At 40.7% G+C, this 20,091-nt stretch overlaps 1 protein-coding gene across 3 annotated transcripts in view; it reads left to right on the top strand.

Annotated features, from left to right (window-relative positions):
* The window catches only part of LOC138617426 (netrin-G1-like), a 64,304-nt gene extending 56,916 nt beyond the window's left edge, over positions 1-7,388 (top strand). For all 3 annotated transcript variants that reach the window (XM_069692458.1, XM_069692459.1, XM_069692457.1), the window contains one exon: positions 4,773-7,388. In XM_069692458.1, the coding sequence (XP_069548559.1) occupies positions 4,773-5,011 (239 nt within the window). In that variant the 3' untranslated portion in view covers positions 5,012-7,388. The remainder of the gene's footprint in view (positions 1-4,772) is intronic.
* Positions 7,389-20,091: the final 12,703 nt, after the last annotated feature.

The raw sequence follows: 20,091 nt of genomic DNA, 5'->3' as shown, positions 1-20,091 counted from the left end.
TATAATTAGCAGATCCTGTATCTGAAAACTGTCTCCAGTTATAGTTAATTGCGTTGGTGAATCTATAGTTATACGGGCCTTTTTTTAAAATATTAAATGTATCACTACAAATATGATTTGATTATATATATTTTTTTTAAATGCAATGTTAAATGATATCTCTGCAGGTTCTTTCTTAAAATAATGGATCGTTAATACTGCCTTCCAGGCTTCATGAACAAAATTCGATTCATTAATGTCAGATCTGATGATATGAAGTGTTGTATTTAAAAAGGTTGACCATTCAATAGAGCTCACTTCCACCATGTAAGATCTAGATCTTCCACAAAAAAAGAGTGACAGGAGCTATGATCCAAGACATTGATTTATGACTTTCAACTTGTTATCACGCTGCAATTTTTCTGTATCTCAAAGACTTCGGTCACGGAGTATCTGAGGACATCGACAGTTGACAGAGATGAGAGGATTAGAGAGCTGCCTGAGTACGTTTAGTACATAAACAGACTACCAGATCCTCTGAAAAAAAAAAAACACAAAAGAAGGACGACTACAGCCAAAATTTCAGTATCATAGCAGATTGAATATGTCCCAATTGGCACAAAAATGTAGTGGTGGGTTACTGAATGTGTTACAGTGCAGGAGAAAAAATATCATTTCAAATATATACTTTTCAATTGCATCATGCCTCCAGTCACACAAACACCAGAATGACATATAATTCAGCTGTTTGTCCTTCCTGTCACCGTTGCGCTGTTGCTGTGGAGAATCTCCACGTTGCTTCGTGCAACACCAAGGCGCAGGTATGGATCTTTCATAACAGTTATACTGCTAAAGTGTCGCACATCTGACAGAGGTGTGATGTGCACATATGTCTAAGGGAGAGTGTTTGGGTGCTTTAGCCACAACTGGAATTGCTGTATCCTCACGTGTTGCCAGTACCAACACTGAGTGATGTCACAAGCAAAGACAAATTTGTAGACTGAAGCCGGTTTTAGTTTTTTTTCCCACCTAGCCTGGCTCCACCCACCTATTGCTCATAGCTTCAGTCGTCACTGTAAGTAAAGTCTGGAAACCCTGTTTGCATTAAGGTCTGCTCAGCCACTCTGACCGGCGAACCAATTAGCGACTGGTGGGAGTGGCTAGGTGCAAAGTCAACCGTTTGTTTCTACATGTAGTTCTAACAATAGCAGCGATGGCGGAGCCAGATGAAGCGATACGAACAGTTATGGCAATGCGAGAAAATAAAAAAAAAATTGAAGTCGGAGCAAATACAATGCCTGAAATCTTGTTTTTAATTGTCTGCAGTGGTCATTACTGGCATGGCGTTGCGCTCTGTTCACATTAGAGGAGCGATTCTGTTCTTTACAGCTTTGAGTTTCAGCGCACAACATGTCACTATGGCCAGACATCTCTAGGCTCTGCTTCCTCACTGTGGTTGGATTTTACACCTTGTCGTGCACACTTTTATCTTTTTAATACAGGATAATAATCTAGATTGAAATTAAATTTTAAAAAATTGGTTTAAATGTCTTATATTGATAATTACTCAGCATGTAGAAAATCACTGTGTTGCCCACCATACAGTATAAAGTTCAAAAGACAGCACAATATCCTGACCTCAGTTTTCTGTTCTTTTGTTTTTACTTTACTTTGACTTTTCTTTTTCTTTTCTTTGCCTTTATTGTGCCCTTCAATTCTTTTTTTGTCTTGTGTATATACTCACAGTCGGACACTAGTGGATAGCCAGTTTGAAGTGTCACAGTTTAACTAGAAGGACATCAATGTATGACACACTGGGTGGAATGTTTAAATGACAAAAAAAAAAAAGACGTCATTATTGAAAACAAACAAATGGGGACGCAAAGTGCCAAAAAAAAGAAAGAAAGAAAGAAGAATCATACACAAGAATGCAAAGCAAAGTACTCGTGGGGAAGAACAAATATGAACTGTTTTATGAAGTGACGTCAGGACACAGATTCAGAAAGTGGCATTTTCATTTAATTTATAATAGATGATAACCCAACATGTCAACTGACAGACCTCTTATTATTTCACACATACCCAGTGTCTAAGTGATACAAAATAATTGATTTATTTTCCACTGCATTTTGTTCAGATAGCCCACCATGTGGCTCCACAAAGGCACCGCAGGCTTAAGCCTCTGCATAAGCAAACTAATTGGGCTACAGATGCTTTTAGAAAGACAATGGTCCTGAGGGCCTGCTGGAGGACACAGATTATCCTTCGGCCACAGGCTACAGTGTTAATGTTTAGACTTGACAATTTGAGACTCAGCTGATCCCATGGAAGTCTTTTCCAAAACAAACAGAGCAGGTGTTTTCATTAGCTGGAAAAATTAAAATGTAAAAAAACCAAAACGTGATTAGACATCGCTGATTCGGGCGTCACCAGAAGGCCATTAATGTTTGAACCCACTGAGGATAGGGCAGCATCTCTCCATAATTCAGGAGTCCATTTTCATGCATGCAAAATTAAAGTACAGATACTTCTAGACCAGAGGGGTGTCCTACGAAGCGAGATTAGTGGCTTAGAGAGGTTTGTTGAGACTAAAGCCAGGGTTGTCAGTGTCACGAAGGTGGCTCTCTTTTAATATAGCTAGATCACCATGGTAATTTATGCTGCAAATTTTACCTGGTTCGGAGCAGGTTATGTTGGAGATATCAGATTAAAACATACGAAATTACCGACTACTGACCAATCAGTTCTCTTTGAAAAATGTCATCACCAATTGGAGAACATCCAGTGGAGCTCGGTTTGCGGAGTGAGACGGTCCTCTGAGGAGTGAGACCGTCCTCTGTGGGGGGGCAGAGTGTTCAGAGACTGACAAACCTCTGTGTCTTTCCCCGGTGATTTTTATATGAGGTATATATTAATTTCAGTAGTTGCTAATTATGCCTTCTTGTAAAATCCTGCATAAATCAGCGACGATAATGGGCAGGTACATCCTGGTCATGGCTTTTTTCAAGGGGAATAAGAGAATTTTAAAGTCTGATGCTTAATACACCTAATAATAATAATAATATACTAATCTAGCCTCTTTCAAAGCCCCACTCATTACAAAAATGTCCAAAATTCTCAATATCAATACATCTTCTGTCGGCACCATAATTCTTTGTTTTGTTCAGTATTGATTTGGTCTTTTTAAAGAAAGATGAAAATTAATTAACAGCTTCTTCATTATTTGCATATCTGGCTGTATTTTTTTGTTTTGTTTTTTATCTAATTATGAGGATCATTATATATTTCTGGTAATGACTCAGAATTTATGTTGCAGAATTTTTTTTTTTTTGTATCTATCTGAACCATGAGTGGTAAATGTCCGGGTTTGATGTCAGTCTCTGATTTTGAACAGTTTTTGCTACGGATTCACTATTTCCACATGCCGGCAGAAATATATCATGCAACACAGCTAAAAGACCACCTGTATTTTAAGTAAGGAGTTTGACTGACTGGAATAGCTGCTGTATTTGCTCGTATGATGCTATCATTGTTGAAATTTCTATATACATATAAAAAAAATAGTTGAACACACCAAGGGTATCACAGCAAATCTCTCAGGATTACCGAAAGTAGACAAAGAAAGCACATAATTTACAGCACTTCATTAAAAAGTTGCTGAACAATCCCATGCTGAGAATAAAACCCTGCGTCCACAAGTGGAATTTCCATTTTAAAGCACATAATGGCAGAGGTGTCTGTGAAGTGGGTGGGAATATCGTGAAGTTAAATGCAATACCAACGCCTTCTTAATCAGTTTTGGCATGAGCAATGATTATTTGTTGAGTTTATTCTGATGCATGAGCCACATTACTGAAAACCCCAAAATGTGATTACTATTTATGCGGGAAGAGAGATCCAATTACATTGAAATCTCTTGGCAAATATTACCTCTTCCAGGATTTCACCTCTGCCAGCAGTGAAGCTTCCTGGGATAATTGAGTCGTGAGTTTTTGTCTGGAAACGTGAATATCTGCGTATGTAGTCGTAATCTTACTCAAAAAAGGAAGGAATGTTTGATGGCCACTAAAACAATGCAGTCATGGAAATTACTTTTTTTTTTTTTTCTTCTTTTTTTTCTAACAGCAGTGTTGTATTGTTTGTAAGGTTAACCGCAGAGAAGAAAATAACAGCAATTGGTGAATTCCTTGGAAATGCTTATTTGCATATCAAAGGTTGTGGCGGTGTGACGGAGCCAGGTATCCATCCCATTTCTTCACTCTGTTCTCCTGTTCTCATCACACAGGGAGCTGCTTCACAATACTGTGGCAACAAACCTTTGATTCGCTAATCATTAATTTCACCTCATCAGTGCCATGGTTTGTTTGCTCTTTTGTTTTGCCAGGATTATTTTCCCCACAAAGTCCCTTTGGTGCGCCTAAAAATATCCATAAAATGTCCGTGTTCTTTTGTCATAAACAGTCATTCAGTATTAGTGTCTTCACAGGCGGCTGGCTGTGCTCCACTGTTCATTTAATATGTGCCCTGCTGTCTGCTCTTCCTTTTTGCACACTTTCTGAAGTCCTTGGCTTCGCCCTCTCTAACGTGTCAGCTGTGCTCTAAGGACACAGAGCGATGCAGACAGGACAGGAAGAGGCAGCTTGTGCCCTGTGAACCTGCCTGTTGATGTTCTGTGCCGACCTATCATTGAGTGATCTATTAATCACGCCTTCCTGTCTCGACCCCCCCTTCCCCTCCCCCGCCCTCCCCCTCTCCTCAACCCCCCTCTGCCCTTTCTGCTTTCGTCTCCTCAGCTCGGGTGTGTGACAACGCGATGCTGCGCTGTCAGAACGGCGGCACGTGCCACCACCATCAGCGGTGCCACTGCTCCCCCGGCTTCACGGGCGTCCTGTGCGAGAGAGCTCGCTGCCAGGGTCCCGGGGAGTGTGATGACCAATTGTCTGGACGGGCCTCGCTCCATCATGCCCCCGCGGCTCGCGGGCTCGCTCTTACCCTTGCAGTGCTCCCGCTATTGATTGTTTCCCTTTGCTGAGAGACCTGAACCAAAATCCTCAACCAAAACCCTGAGACCACAAAAATGCTGAGACCGAACTCTCAAACTTAAGGACATGAAGAATAAAGAATGTGTGGACAATGTGCTCGGCGTACAATATAAGCGACTCTTTTGTATATCCGTGGCCACAGTGGTGGGTCACGGTGTTACTCGTGCAACAGGTGGTGCACTCGTTGTGTTATACTGAATGATAGAAGGATTTATGAGAGATGTGGTGAAGTCACTGCTGTCTTATAACTTCACAGAGGAAACAGTCGGAGCCCGTGCTTCGTGATTACGTCATACCCCTAATAAAAGGCAGACTGGAGACTCCACTCAGATTAGAGCTACCCACATTCTGAGCGCAACCTGTACAAAACTAGACACATGATCTTTCCAAGTATCATCTGAAGTGATTAAAAAAAATAATAGTGTGGACGGGGACATCTTAAAAACATCTTGCCTCACTGCCTCCTTCCTTACTTGTGACATTCTTCTCTCTCCTCTCCGTCACTCGTCCCTTTTTACCTCACGTACTCCCTCCTGTGCTTTTTGGTGACCCTGGTGATTTTTACTTTGCTGAAGGGTGTCTGTTGTTTTTGCCAAATGCTGCACATGTATAAGCCCCCTTACGAGTACCGAAATCTAGTACTTTTTCTTTCTCCAGAGGCTTTGTAGTCATGCTTGAGCTCACCTGTATGGGCAAGAAAAAAAAAAAAAAAAGTTGTAACATACTGTAACTGTATTTAATTTTGTATAAAAACAGATATTTTCATGACTACGTAAAACAAAACTATGTATTACTTGTTTTCTATCGCTGCCGACCTGTCCTTCAGTAGATGTGGACTCTGGGTGCGTAAGGAGTTCGGTTGTATTATTTCTTTGCTTGTGTGGCACATGGTTCTCTTCATTTGAGAGCTGCTGTCAAAACTATGTTTACATACACACTTACACAATACACTTCCACCAAAGCGAAAAAGAAAAAACATGTCTTCGTCTTGTTGTTGAACAGTAGTAATTTTTATTCAGTATTAACATGACATTTGAGACAAGATGTGTTGAGTGAACCAGTGTATTGTTTGTAGATAGGTACAAGCCAATGACAATAGCTGAATGTCATTTTAAAGGATTTTGAAAAGCTAACAATGCCAATCATTGACCATTTCACTGAAGCAGCGGTTGTTGATGATAATATATCAATCAACAAATAACTTCCCGGTTGTATGACTGCAGTTGTTTTTCTTTTTAACTGTGCTGTAACACATCCTCGTGCTCGTGAAAGACGGGAGAATGAGGGGAATCTTGATCCAAAAATCCCATCAACTTTATGTAAATTTAACAAGAAGACTCAGAGAAAAGGAGATTGCACGGCTGTCGCAGAGGTAGTCCAGCTCAAATCTGTAATCAGATCTAATCCTTGAATCAAATGGGAAGAGGGGAAGGTTTTCTGAGCTGGTACGGTTGAAAGCCTGCATCCCTGCAGCGGGAGCCTCCGCAAAGCTACACTTTCAGGAAATGAGCTTTAATTCACGGAGGGTCAATGAATAGAAATGTCGCGTCCCAGTGGGTGACATATTGAGTCCTGAGACCAATTTCGTTTTGAGAGATTAATTTTAGTCCCAGGGTTGTCATGAAACACCTAATTGTGCTCGAGTCTTATGTAAGTGCCTCTCATTAAATGACACTGTCCAAGAAAAGAGTAGTGAAGGTCTTTTTTTTTTTTTTTTGACGGAGAAGCAACTTTTGGAAATTAAATATTTGAAATGGTCTCATCTTCTGTGTAAAATCACTAGAAAGGGGACGGATGAAAATAAGACATTTTTAGAAGACAAAAACAGAAGTTCATGGTCAGCATAAATCTGACGGTCAGTTAAGTTCATTTAGAAAAGAAATCAGTGTCAGTGTGCAACGGGCTGCATTAAGAGGGATAACGGAGAGTTTGGAGGACGATGGGGTCTTTTATACAACCTTTCAACAACCAAATATACTTCAATGGGTTTATTCACTTAAACTGCAAATGTTAAGCTAATTGGTTCACCATCAAAAAAAGTGCGCTACTTTCAAAGCCAAGGAGCATTTCATACTTCGTGGGATTCAAAAATTCAAAATGATTCAAAAAATAATATCTCCGCTCAGAGTAGCACATCCTTTTTCCTCTTTTGTGGACACCAGCGGATGCGGTCAGAGGTTGGAGTCAAACTAGCAGCTCTGTGTTGGTCCACACTACACCAACTACCGCCAAGAGGCTATCCAAACGAGCACCTGATTCAACAACACGGGATTCACTCAAAAAAAAAGTTTTTTTGTTTTTTTTTTCTGTTTTAATGTTAAAGTGAAGCATACTGATGGAAATACAAACAATAAAATGTCTACCTTCTGTCTTGCTTGTCAAAGTATGTAAACACGGAGCCTACGCTCGGCGGCTAAACAGGGTTCGGCTGGACTTTCTTGCATGTCGGACTAACTCACTGCTGGAATATGACGCTTTTAGCATCATGTTTTTAGCACAACGTGTATCCATCAACTTCATATCGAAGGCATTTTTTACAAGGTCCTCTTTTTATAACGGGCCAGCATAAAACAGAAAGACAACATTTTAACAATCAGCTTGCTACAGCTCGTCCGATGTGTTTGCAACAGCTGTTATTACTATTGGCTAGAAATGACACCTGCTTTAGTCTCAGCCATTATAGAAAATCAAGGATATTCATTCAAAAATAATGAATATATCCGGTGGTGAATCTGCCCCCAATTGTCATATAAAGCTGCACACAAAGTCACCGCACAGCATGGAGGTAAAGGCTCCGAGTAGCATGCCGGGATGGGTTGTCGCTGCACCGGCATCCACCTGCACCTCAACGTCGAGTCTGTCAGCCCTCCAAACAGACCACCAAGAGTGCATCGTTTATGTGGAGGTGGTGGGGGACATAAGAGTTGTTCAGTCTAGTCCACTGCCAGACTAAGGAGGAGGGGGGTTGTTTTTGACCCCCAAAAAAGGCAGCTATTGGTCCCCAGCAGCCTCATCCTCCACTACGGGAAGTCTGTGGTGCACAGCTGTAAGTCGCAGCTGCTCACCCGGCGGGCAGGCAATCATTGTGTTGTAAGAAGCGCGTGCATATGCTCATGCTGGTGTGGTGGGTGAGGCTTAGGAAAGAGAAGGCAGGATAGAAAACGTCAGGAAGAGGGCTGTATTTTCAAATTCTGGAAGTTTTTTTGTTTTTTTTTTCTTTTCCACAAAACTGCATACCTCGGCTTTAAGATAAGATAGCACTTTATTAATACCAAGGGGAAATTAGAGAAGCAAAGGGTCAATTACTCTTTCAAGCTTACTCATGAGACTAAAACTGGCAAACGACTATATGCTCTTACCCTAAATACAGCAGCTAAAAACATCCTTTCTGTACACCCTTGTATCACTTTGTGTGATTTAATAGTTTTCTTCAAGGTTCCTCTCTCTGAACCGGCTCTGCAAATGTGAAGTGGCACACTTGAGACCATTTGTGGTGACAGCTGGAGGAAAAGAAGTTTTAGAGCAGTGTTCAAGATCCATTGTGTGCTTTGTGTGTGTGTGTGTGTGTGTGTGTGTGTGTGTGTGTGTGTGTGTGTGTGTGTGTGTGTGTGTGTGTGTGTGTGTGTGTGTGTGTGTGTGTGTGTGTGTGTGTGTGTGTGTGTGTGTGTGTGTGTGTGTGTGTGTGTGAAAGACAATTACCTTTATGACATGTTAGTGCAATAAAGGTGGTGTTTTATGACCCTTGCGGCTGGCTTTGGGCTGGATTTAGCTATTACCACCAAAAAGTTTTAAGGTTAAATCCAAGTCTCTTGCATTTAAATGCAGATTATGGCCCAAAAGGTTGATGAACACCTGAATGGAGGCCGTTGCTTTGCCTCGAGAGCAGGTGCAACATTGACATTCCAGGGAAAATGAGTGCCATAATTCTTCCACATGGCCTGCTTACTGTCGGAGTAGTAATTCAAATATTTAATAAAATGTTCTCTTTTCTGACTCTTGGTTTAGGTGAAGGAAATAATGGGCAACTACATGCTCATATTTATTTAACATATTTAAAATGCTTTTAATACTGGCATGAAGAATATTGATATTTTAAACCTATATGAGAGGCAGCAGTGGAACATTTTGCGGTGTGATTTTGTGAGTGCAGCATGAGGTTGTTTTTTGTTTTTTTTCCCAGGTCAGAATTCAGAGCATAAAGGAAAGACCTGAGGATTTTGCTCGCTAGTTATGTTCCCCACTGTTCCGTGTCACAGCAACGTCTTGTCCTTCCTTCTTTCACATCTGAGACCCAGGAGGGGGTATTGGGAGGACATTTTTAGACACGAGCAGTCCTTGTGTTCTGCCGCTGTCAGCACTGGTGGCACCAACAGAAAGTTACATAACATAAGACAAGGGGTATTCAGTGTCAAGGAAAGAGGAGGCTCAGCAACATGACTGGAGCACTCAGCTTATTAAGCGAACCAGTATCCATCTTTAGCACCTGTGAAATGCTCAGCAGTAGAACTCAAAACACAAATTGGTGCTGTTCAGAGACAGAAAGCTGAACTTTTCAGCCAATTAACATTATAAATAGTACTAACACACTGCATATATAATGAGTGTTACAATGCAGAATCATCAACTTTACTTTTTTTTACCCAAATATTTTAATATTAATTGTAGTAAAGCTAAACAAATGGGGACACAAATCCTGGTTTATGTTTCTTCCACTTGCTATTTTCAATCAAAGATTAAGAAGATAGTACAAACTGTATTTAAATCATACATTTCAGAGATGTTTATGTACATTTACAGATGTAAATCTGAGTTAGAGGTTGCAGATCTAAATATTTCCCGAAGCTCTATCTCTGTGTTTGCAACAAGAAACTGTCCTTGATCCTGTCACTCAGCGAGCTTCAGCTGCTGGTTCAATTGTCACTGTAACAAAAGAGATGATTCTATATGCTGGCTCCATATGGAGCGCTGCAGTTTCTATAAAGACCTGCTCTTTCTCTGAGCCGCAGCACCCTTCAGAGTGAAAGCTACCTGCTGCCAGGTAATTACAGTCATTCTACTCATGTATTTGTTGATCAATTTGTTCAGAAAGTTTCTTTGCAAATGCTAGACACCATTTGAAGAAAACGTTTGTCCTGCAAAATGTTTGCGTGTACAAAATGATGACGATTTATTGTGAAGTACATATCAAAGAGAGCTGGGAAATGACAGTTCTTCTGAATAGATTTTGAGATGTTGGATTGAATTGAACTTGTATTGAATGTCAGGTGATATTAGTTAGCTTGTTAATTTAGTTGTTAAAATATGAGACTATGAGTAACTCCCATCTTATACCTGCCAAATCAATCCTTTTTTTTTTTTACCGCAGCTTCTCCAACAGTGGAGAGTTAAATAAAAGTGGACGGAGCAACACAACACATTAACTTTAATAGCTTCAATTTAATCTCCTCAGCTCTGTTACACACTGCTGGAAAAGCTGTGGTCCTGGTCCCTGTGAGTGAATCCACTGATCACTGCTATTCTGTTGAAATGATCCTCATAAGTGCTGATTTGACAGCGTGTTACAGTGAATTACACTGAATTACCTGCATATGAGCAAATCAGCTCTGATTTCTTCCCTTATGAGATACAGCAGGCGTACATTAAAAAACATACAGAATTGCCAATAAGCTCCACAGGGAGAAATTCCCTCACTCTTATAATGTACTGTATCCACCTTTTAAATATCATAAAAGTGCATGTCCTATGCAGGGTATTTTCAAATAAAAAAATCGAATTAATTCAAGATATAATGGCAACAATGCTGCTTTTGGTGCAAAAATTGAGTGTCATGATTTACCTTTTGTTAAATGCATAATCTTTGGGCCAGTAAAAAGAGGCTGAACATTGTATGCAACATCCCGAAGCACACGTGCAAAAATGGGTCTCGTGCATGTGTGCAGCTGTATACGTAGCCAGGCACACTGACTCACCAGCATCTATAGGACTTTCCACCCTCTCCTTCCTAATCAATTTTTCAGTTCCAGCTGCATAAACTGTATCAACTCCTTTTATGTGACAACACATTTGCAATGGCACTTATGGAGAGGTCGGAGCAGCATGCCATATGTGGCTTTATCAAACTCCTATTCACATCCCTGACACTGCAAGGACAGCTGGTGGGTGGCACGCCGCCTTGGACACAGAACCAGAGCACACTAGAATTAATAGACAGAACAAAGAGGAAGTTAAGCTGCCTCTGCTGGAACATAATTGAAATACCTTTCTCTCCCTACTACTCTGTTCCTGCAAGTGACTGAGGAGGAAGCAGCGTTTCGACTCTCCTCCCATCCATTAGCCCAATTAAAGATGCGAAGACGATTTCAATTACCTATTTTAAATTCTACTAAAAACTTTGACTTGATTAATTGACGTAGGCTTCGGATAATCTACTCTACAATTTTGGGGGTGTAAAAATAGAATTAAAAATATCTATTTGAAAAGCAGAGAAAGCTTTGAAAAAAAATGTTGCTCGTCCGTCACAACTACAAACCGATCCCACGTCCCCTCATTTCCATACAATTCATGGCGGCAATCAACTCTTTGGCAACAGATGGTAATCCTATTCAGTGTCACACATGATCACAGCTCTTGCCTATTTTTTTTTTTTTTTTCTTTTCAATGCCACATCCAGCCCTTCTGGCCTTCAATGCCACACCTAAATTGCAAATCAGCCCCGGCAGGGATTGGCACCGCGAGCCCCCGACACCCTGTTGAAGAAATTATTTATGTATCACACCGACACTGACCATAAATAAAAGATACCATTCACAGTCTGTTGCAGAGTTCACAGAGCTGGGAAGAAAACGGTTTATCCTCATATTTTTCACGTGCTGGGAGGGATGACATTTGTTTGTGTTGGCTCCTGGGTTTCATCACCTCTGACTGGTAAAAGAAAAATAACATACCTGGAGAATGTGTCAAAGATACCACCTGTTCGAAAGTGCATTGCAGATTCAGACTATGAAGGTTAAACTGAGCTGTTGCTGCATTGATCAAATGAATACAGAGGTTGTTAAACTGCAAGTATGGCTGCAGATAGCATGCACCTTTTGCAAATGGCAGTGTCAATGATGAATTACATTTGGCATCAGGTGCAGCAATTGACTCCAGTGGGATTTTACCATCAAACATTTTCTCACTCATCCAGTGATATGTAAATATGAAGAAAGTTCTGGTTTGATTTGTCCTTTATGAGCTCCAAGAGATTTCTACCTCATAACATTTGACACCTGTAACACAGAGCGAACGTGTCATACAAACAGAAGAAATTTGATTGCAACCGAGTGCTGATCGGAGGAGGAAATGTGATACAACTGCTGCTTTTCTCAATTGTTTAGACGCATCAAAGCTCGGATACAGGACGATGTATGCTGACATCGCATTCCTTGCTGGGATGCCGTAAGTGGGCAGGCTTACATGTGCAGATAACAATAGGTGCAGGGGTTTCGATGTGCAACACATGACACTGGTGTGTATTGGCCTTTTACACTATAAAGAGTTCAAAAGGAAACTCTCTTACCAGCAACAATGACCTTTCATCTGGATGAAATGAAACTTCAATGTCAAAAGTTTTCAAAGGGACTATTTCTTTAGTAAAAACTAGTCATCTGTTTATATAAGAGGGCAGCAGGAATCTCAGCACCTTTGGCAAGTTAAACCACAACTCTCTGTTGGGCTTGATACCTCTGTTTGTGTAGCAGAACATATTTAATATGCTTTTGTTGTTTTACTTTCTTCTTTTTTTTGTAATTTGGGCAGTTAAACCTTTAGTTCATGTTGTATGTATGTTGTTGCTTCTGTGAAGTGCAGGACCTTTACATATCAATGAACATCTGTTACATTATGCTAAATGAGATCACAGAATGCTGATTAAACCTTTCACTGCCAGCTAAATCGCTCTGTATTTCACAGTATACAGGGTTTTTACATCTGGTGTCTGGTGAGACATTCCCTCACTGGGCTGATTTGTATTTACTCTTACTGGCAGAAGGGGACGACAAAAGTCCCACGCTGTAGTTTTCAACAATTTTAACTGTGTACAATTTTAAATCGTAATTGGAATTGCTGCCAATCTGCATGTTTTAGTAAACTTCTGACATCATTTTATTTTTTTTAATTTTTTTTTACAAGTGTGTTATTCGAACAAAATCTTTTCGTTTTTATATTTGCTACACAGCAGCATTGACCCGTGGCACTAGTTCAAAAGAACTAGTTATCTCATGTATTGGAGAAAAGAAAGACACAGATGGTGGCCGGAAAATCCCAAAACAAATAACTGGTACAAAGAAACAGTTAGAGAAGAAACAGACACAGACCTATAGTCGGAGAGATGGACTGATAGGGACTAGAGGAGAGACGGTGTAGAGGAAGACAAGGGGCCCAAAAAGAAACAAAGGAAATCATGTTACAGTGGGGGGGGGAGAGAAAGGAGGGAAAACAGAAGCCTTTGTCACAAAAGGCTACCATGAAACAATGGTTCCCTGATGGAAAGAGGCAGCTGTAAACATGAACACCCCTGTCTGGCAGACCTGGAAGGAAGGGATTGGAGAAAAAGAAGGAGATGTAGGGAGAAAGAGAGCGATGGAGCGGGAGGGGTGAGAGACAGACAGGCCCTGCCAAAGCGGCCCCCATGACAAGCAGCACCACCTCGTTAAACCTGTCCCCGGGAGTCGCAGGCAGATGCTCTGCTTTTTCTATGATAATGACCGACCCGCTAAGCAGCTAGAAGCGTCACGCTCCTTTGAACAACTATTGACCCCTGAGCTGTCACTCGCTTTCGCGCCAGCGCCACGCACTCAGAAGGGGCTTGTTGCACCATAACTTTTAATGCGGGCCTGGACATATTAATATTGCTTGTTATCAAACGTTGTATCCAATGCCTCTCCGCGGTCTTCATAAGTTTGTGTCGGGGCTTCTTGCACTCAGCCGCACCGCATGTGGGCATCAGATAAAGTGGCTACAGATTCGTGATCACCAATTATGTATTAAGACCTTTTGAAAACACGCACCCCAGCCGGTGCAAATTGGCATTCAGGATATGAAAGTGTTACCCATTAATGCACATTTATTCACCATTTTACATTAAGAAGACCCACTGCTGTCAAGCATCAAAGCAGCAGTCAGCACATGGAGCTGTGAGTCAAGAGGAAGTAACTAGGGTGAGTGAGAGACAGAGCGGGAAAGAGAGAGATAGACAGAGGCGGAGAGAGCAGCGGTTCTCTGAGGATTAGCTCATTTAGACTGCTTTGATCTGTGAGATCTTAATTGCTGGGTAGCGCTGATAGAGTCCTCATGGAGATTTAGCAACACCATCCAGGCGAGGAGGGTGGTTGTGTTTTTTTTTTTTTTTACCTTATCCTCTTCAATTGTTTTTCTGCATAAACTCAATCCCATGTATCAACCAGTAATTTGTGACCATTTACTTAAAAAAAAAAAAAAAAAAAAAAAAAAAGCAGGTCATTGTGATCCATATGGCTACTCCAAACTCAACTCTTTTTGTAATATACCACCTATATTGACAAGATTTGGTTACATTTAAACACCTTACAAGGTTTGAGCAAGTGGTTAATAATTCAAAATGTTTCTTGTATGTTGTATTGTTCTGTTGGGTGAATTTCAACTATTTCTTCTTGCTTAAAGATTTTCAATTTGCTATTCCCAGTATCACACCAAAGCATGTAATACCCCTGTCAGTGCACCAGAACTTAAGTTGGCAAAATCGTCATGTTTTGCCTGAGTGTGAAAAGTACACACACATATGACCAGGGTTTGAACAAGGATGTCATGTGACAGAGGTCATCTGACAAAGTACAAAAGTGCTCAAATCCAAGTAGGGAGATACGTATAGGACAGTACTGTACATATGTACTATATATATATAGGACACCAGGGTTCGAGTCCATGAGAAAGTGACAGATTTCTGTAAAGAAATTGTCTATTAAATTGGTTTTCGGAAGTTTCTGAGCCCATTCAGTGATTTCCACAACACATTTTTTTTTTCTGTTTTTAATGAAGAAGGCCCGAAGATCACAGCCATCCAAAATAGTTTTTGGCCTTGTTCATTGTATACAGAGATTTTGACAGAGATTCTCTGAATGTTTTTATGATATTAAGTACAGCAGATTATGAAATTCCCAAATTCTTTGCAATTTGAGGAACATTAATCTTAAATTGTTGCACTATTTGTCCACACAGTCTTTCACAAAGTGGTGAACCTCTCCCCACCTCCACTGCTAAGAGACTCGGCCTCTCTGGGATGCCTAACCACGTGGTACACACCCCCCTCACCCCCCCAAATGAGGTAAAACGTGATACTGACACAGTCGGCTGTTATGTTATGGACAGCCACGTGTATTAAACATTTTGCCGTGAAAAAGGGTTGGCTGTTCAATAATGACAGAGCTCTTCTCTAAGAAGTTTTTGCATCTTTATATCCAGCCAATCATCCTTCTCATCTGTGTAATCCTCTCAAACTCTCTTTTAGATCCAGCATTGATACCACTTTCCTCATCCACAACATGATTTTCAGACAGTTCCAAGTGACTCACAAGAAAGGTTACATCTTCCATCTGGCTTTACTCGAGCAGTCAGCATTTAGACACCTCGGGATGTTCTCTCTCACACATCTATGAGCCCAATCATCTTAATGGATTGTAATCAAAACTTTGAAACTTTGAAACTTATGTTTTATATTTCAAACTATTGAAAATCACCGTGATTGGTTAGGTAAAGACTGTGGTCGTGGTTAAGTTATAGTTAAGATTTCCATAGTAAAAATGAATAATTCTCCTTACAACAAAATTGCACCGCTTTTGCGAATGTATTTGAACTTATCCTGTTCAATCAATTTATTGTGATTTTTCAGGAGAGGGTAGACATAAACATGGGTCCTTTCAAGCTGTTTGAACAATCAATGCTTGTTTTTCAGTATGAAGCCACTCTCACCTTTTTAAATGAGCATACAAATCCCTGACAGCACTAATGAGGAGACGCGAGGTGAGAGGAATCACAGATGATCTTCAGATTTGAATTAATTGGTTTTTCAAGTATTGGTTGTTTGGTGGAGTCACCCTCACTTAAGTGAAATCATGATTGTAACCATCATATATTACCTCTGCAGATTTTATATGCTCTTTTGTCTTGCAAAGCGTTTTTTTTATGTACCTTCCCTGTATACAGAAAAACTCCGTATCTGTACTTATATGATTTTAGATGGTCACAAGTCAGCAGTTGAATATAAATCTTACAGATAAAGTCTTCCAGAGAGTCGAGCCCTTTCGAGAAGAACTGAGAGCTCACCGCATTTGAGGGCAGCTTCAGCTTTTACTAAATCCCTGTTTAACCCCCATATAGAGATCCGGAGGGGCTGACTGGCAAAGACTGGGGTTAAGAAGATCATTCAGACAGATGAAGATGATGCAGGGCCGCCTCCTCCCTGTCTGTCTGCCTTTTGTCTCTTCCTCATATGCACCACCCCCCGCCCGCCTCACACACACACACACACACACACACACACACACACACACACACACACACACACACACACACACACACACACACACACACACACACACGCACACACGCACACCATCGTCATCCAACCTGTGGTTTATCTACCCCATTGACCATGTACACCTATTTCTCTCCGTTTCTGGCTGCTGCCCAACTCCTCTGTCGCCGCCTTTCATCTCTTTGGCTAAAGCAAGAACAGGCAGATTAAGGAGAGGAAGAGAATCAGGGGAGCCATTCTTTCTGTCTCTTTGTGACGGGAGGGTTCCTGTTAGCGCAGCCGAGCCCTCCCTCTGCTGAGTTTGGTCATTAGAGAGGCTGCCTAGCAGTGAGGGAAAAGTAAGCCTGAGGGAGTGTTTACATTACAAGAGTAGTGACACTGTGAGGCTCCAGTGTATAGATGCATTCTTACATTTGGCAGTGAATTTCAGCGGAATATGATAATACGGTAATAAACTGAGTGTGTAAAATAGGAGAAAAAGCACCTAGAGTGAGAAACACTGTAATGAAGAGGCTCTGAGCAACAGATTACTGCATGAAAATATGCATAAAAAAACGGTATAAACAGGGACCTAAGAATAGTAACTTGCTGCATACAATTCATCTTCATCGCAACTGGAGCATTATTTTTTTTAATCTGTTTGCTCAAAAGATATAATCTAGAAACAAATTTGGATTACAGATTTGCATCTATGGAGACCTTATGTTGTTACTGTCAAAAAAAAAATTCTCTTCAACAGCAATTTACATCAAGTTGTAACAATCACTTACTGACATGACACAGAAGTTTGGAGTATAGCGTGTACACAGCAGCTAAGCGTGTTTGCTGTAATGTCTCCTTCAGAGATCACAGACACACATCTTGTCTTGTACATTGGTTTGAAGAACACAATGATATTATTACAGTAGATAGCTCCATTTGGACGACAATAAGTCCCGCCCACCGATAGTGCACCACAGGCATGTCAATCAAATAGACACGCCCCCAAAAACGCAGCTTTTTAAGGCCTATTTTCTGATTAACGATGGGAATATTTTTCGATGGACCACCAGAACACTAATAAGAAGGAGTGACTTTAGTGAATGACACCATAAGAACTTTTAAGGACTTTGTATTTAATTATAGAAGTTGAATGGGAGTCGGTAGAGGCAGAGCGTTTTCGGAGCAAACACCTATTGGCCCTTGGTGGTATTGCACTTTATGGCACTTGAGCATTGGCCTCATTTTTCATACATGAAAGCTACGTCCACTTTTATGGACAGACCATTTTTCTAACCAAACAAATGCATTGGCTTGTTAGTGGGTATTAATTAAACCTCCATACGTTCAGACGTCTTGAGTTTTAACGGCACCACCAATGGCCTGATATAGATTGTCCAGTGAAGAAAATTGAATATCCCGGTACAAAGCTAGCTCCGCCGTCATCTGAATCAAACAAGACATAACATATCTGACACTGTTATATCTAATATCGCGGTTTGAATCAAAGAATGAGCTGAGCTGATTTTCAAACAGTGCTTACATGCAGTAGTGTCACGGTCTCCTGAAAAATACAGATAGAATTTGGCGTCCTCATAAATTTGTGCGTGGGTCCCAAATAGGTTGGGAGAGAGGAATTTATATCTTGTTTCAAATCACAGCTTGTACAGTGCTAATTTTCGGAAAGGGGGCCAACATTGTTTCCTATTTTAGGAAGGCGAATTTAGAATGAAAACAAAGGCTTGGCAGTGCTCGCAGGTTCTCGCACCAAAACTGCTTTCAGTTGTCTTGTCTTTTCTGTTCTGTTTGTTTAGCCATTATTTGAGCACTGCCAGTTCTCCGCTGCACCTCCACCACTGTCTCAGACACGGCTGTGATTTGTGATGCAACAGCAAAAGTCTTTGTTCCTGCAATGTAACATTTGTCTGAAGAGGGGGGGGGAGGGGGAAAGCCTATCAAATTTCAAAAGTACAATTCAAAGAGTACGCTTTTATTAAATATTGATGTCACACACATGGTTAGCGGGGTGTTAACGTTTGAAGGAAAACAGCATCACTTAACGCCCTTGTGCTACCTTGCTTTACAGTGAACAGCTGTTACATCACCCTTGAATCATTCATTCTGAAACCAAAAAGAGTTGAGGTAAACACAAAATCTGTGAAATGTAAAAGCGCTCTCTCGTTTCCACAATGAATGATCAAAAGATCAAGGGGCTTACAGCGAAATGCAGACCTATACCTCCGATTACACAATCCAAATCACACATGCACTTTCAAAATGTATTTGGCTTTGTAATTCCTTTTGTGCATATATTGTCTCTTTGATGACTCCACATGTCTAAAAGCAAACATGAGAATCAGGCATTATATTTTCTCTACTGCTGTTAAACAGGAGCTTCGCGAAACATGATCAAAAAGCGATCCTGAGCTCCTCCTTTTGATATTAATTTAAGTCTTGTTAGGCCAGCTATAACTGTGGATGGTTGTGGTTTAAATGAATAGGTTTTTTTTTTTTTTTTTTTTTGTGGCAGGAGATTAGTTTATTTGCTTTCTTGGTGAGAGTTAGATGAGGTTGATATCACTCATGTCTTCCCACTAAATATGAAGCTACAGCCAGGAAATGGTTAGCTTAGCTTAGCGTAAAGACAGAAAACAAGGAGTTGTACTGGCCCCACTTTCTGTTAAGGTATAAGAAAGAAACACCTTCCAGCCCCTCTAAAGTTCACCATTTTTTGTCATTGCTATGAGATTGAAGATGAACCAGCAGACTCCAAGAAGTCACTAGTTGCATAAAATAGTTCAGAACCCCTGTAAAAGTACAAATTCTTTCTTTTACACTTCAGCTTTTGTACAAGTTAAACAATTAAATTATAACTTGTTAATTTGTGGGCTTTCAAGTTGCTTAAAGGTGATTGTTTGAGCAGAGCGACACAACTGCAGCTGTTCCCCCTGCTTCCAGTCGTTATGCTAAGCTAAGCTACTGAGCTCCTGACTGATGGTGCGTTCATGAGTAACTGGGAAGTGGAAAAGTTCCTACAAGTAGGATTGGCTTCACTTGACACGGCAGTGCTTGTGGTGAAAGGAAGAAATTGACCGAGCTAAATGGCAGTACATCAAAATGTGTAGAAATATAGTGTAAAAAATATTGACCTCTTGAGCTCATTTCATCCCTGTGTTGGTTTATATGGATGATGACGAGGTTGTCGGTCACTTTTCTGTATTCTGACGGTAGAAAATTTAGCACATTTTCTGGGGGTTGCCATGTTGCCTGTTTGTGAAAGCTCTCAAGAAAGAAAGAGGGACTTTCTCAAACGGGAAATTGACCAATTCCCAGCTGCCTGAACGCACGACGATATCAGAGTGGTGTCAACCTTCCTTAACTTTGGCAAGTGAGCAAAAAGTGTACTTACTAAAATGTCAAACTACTGCTTCACCAGGTGAACCAAATTTCTTGGTTTGATTGATGAAGGCCATACTTCAAGTTGAGATGATTATTCAAATAAACAATGGTTTCAATGAAATGATAAAACAGCAGGAATCAAAG

The sequence above is a fragment of the Brachyistius frenatus genome, unplaced genomic scaffold, assembly GCF_029030835.1.
Source record: "Brachyistius frenatus isolate BFR_SWC_R1_liver_20210118 unplaced genomic scaffold, ASM2903083v1 Contig_12, whole genome shotgun sequence".
Taxonomy (NCBI): Eukaryota; Metazoa; Chordata; class Actinopteri; family Embiotocidae; genus Brachyistius; species Brachyistius frenatus.
Note: the sequence above shows the minus strand (reverse complement) of the source record. Positions and strands in the feature narration are given on the sequence as shown.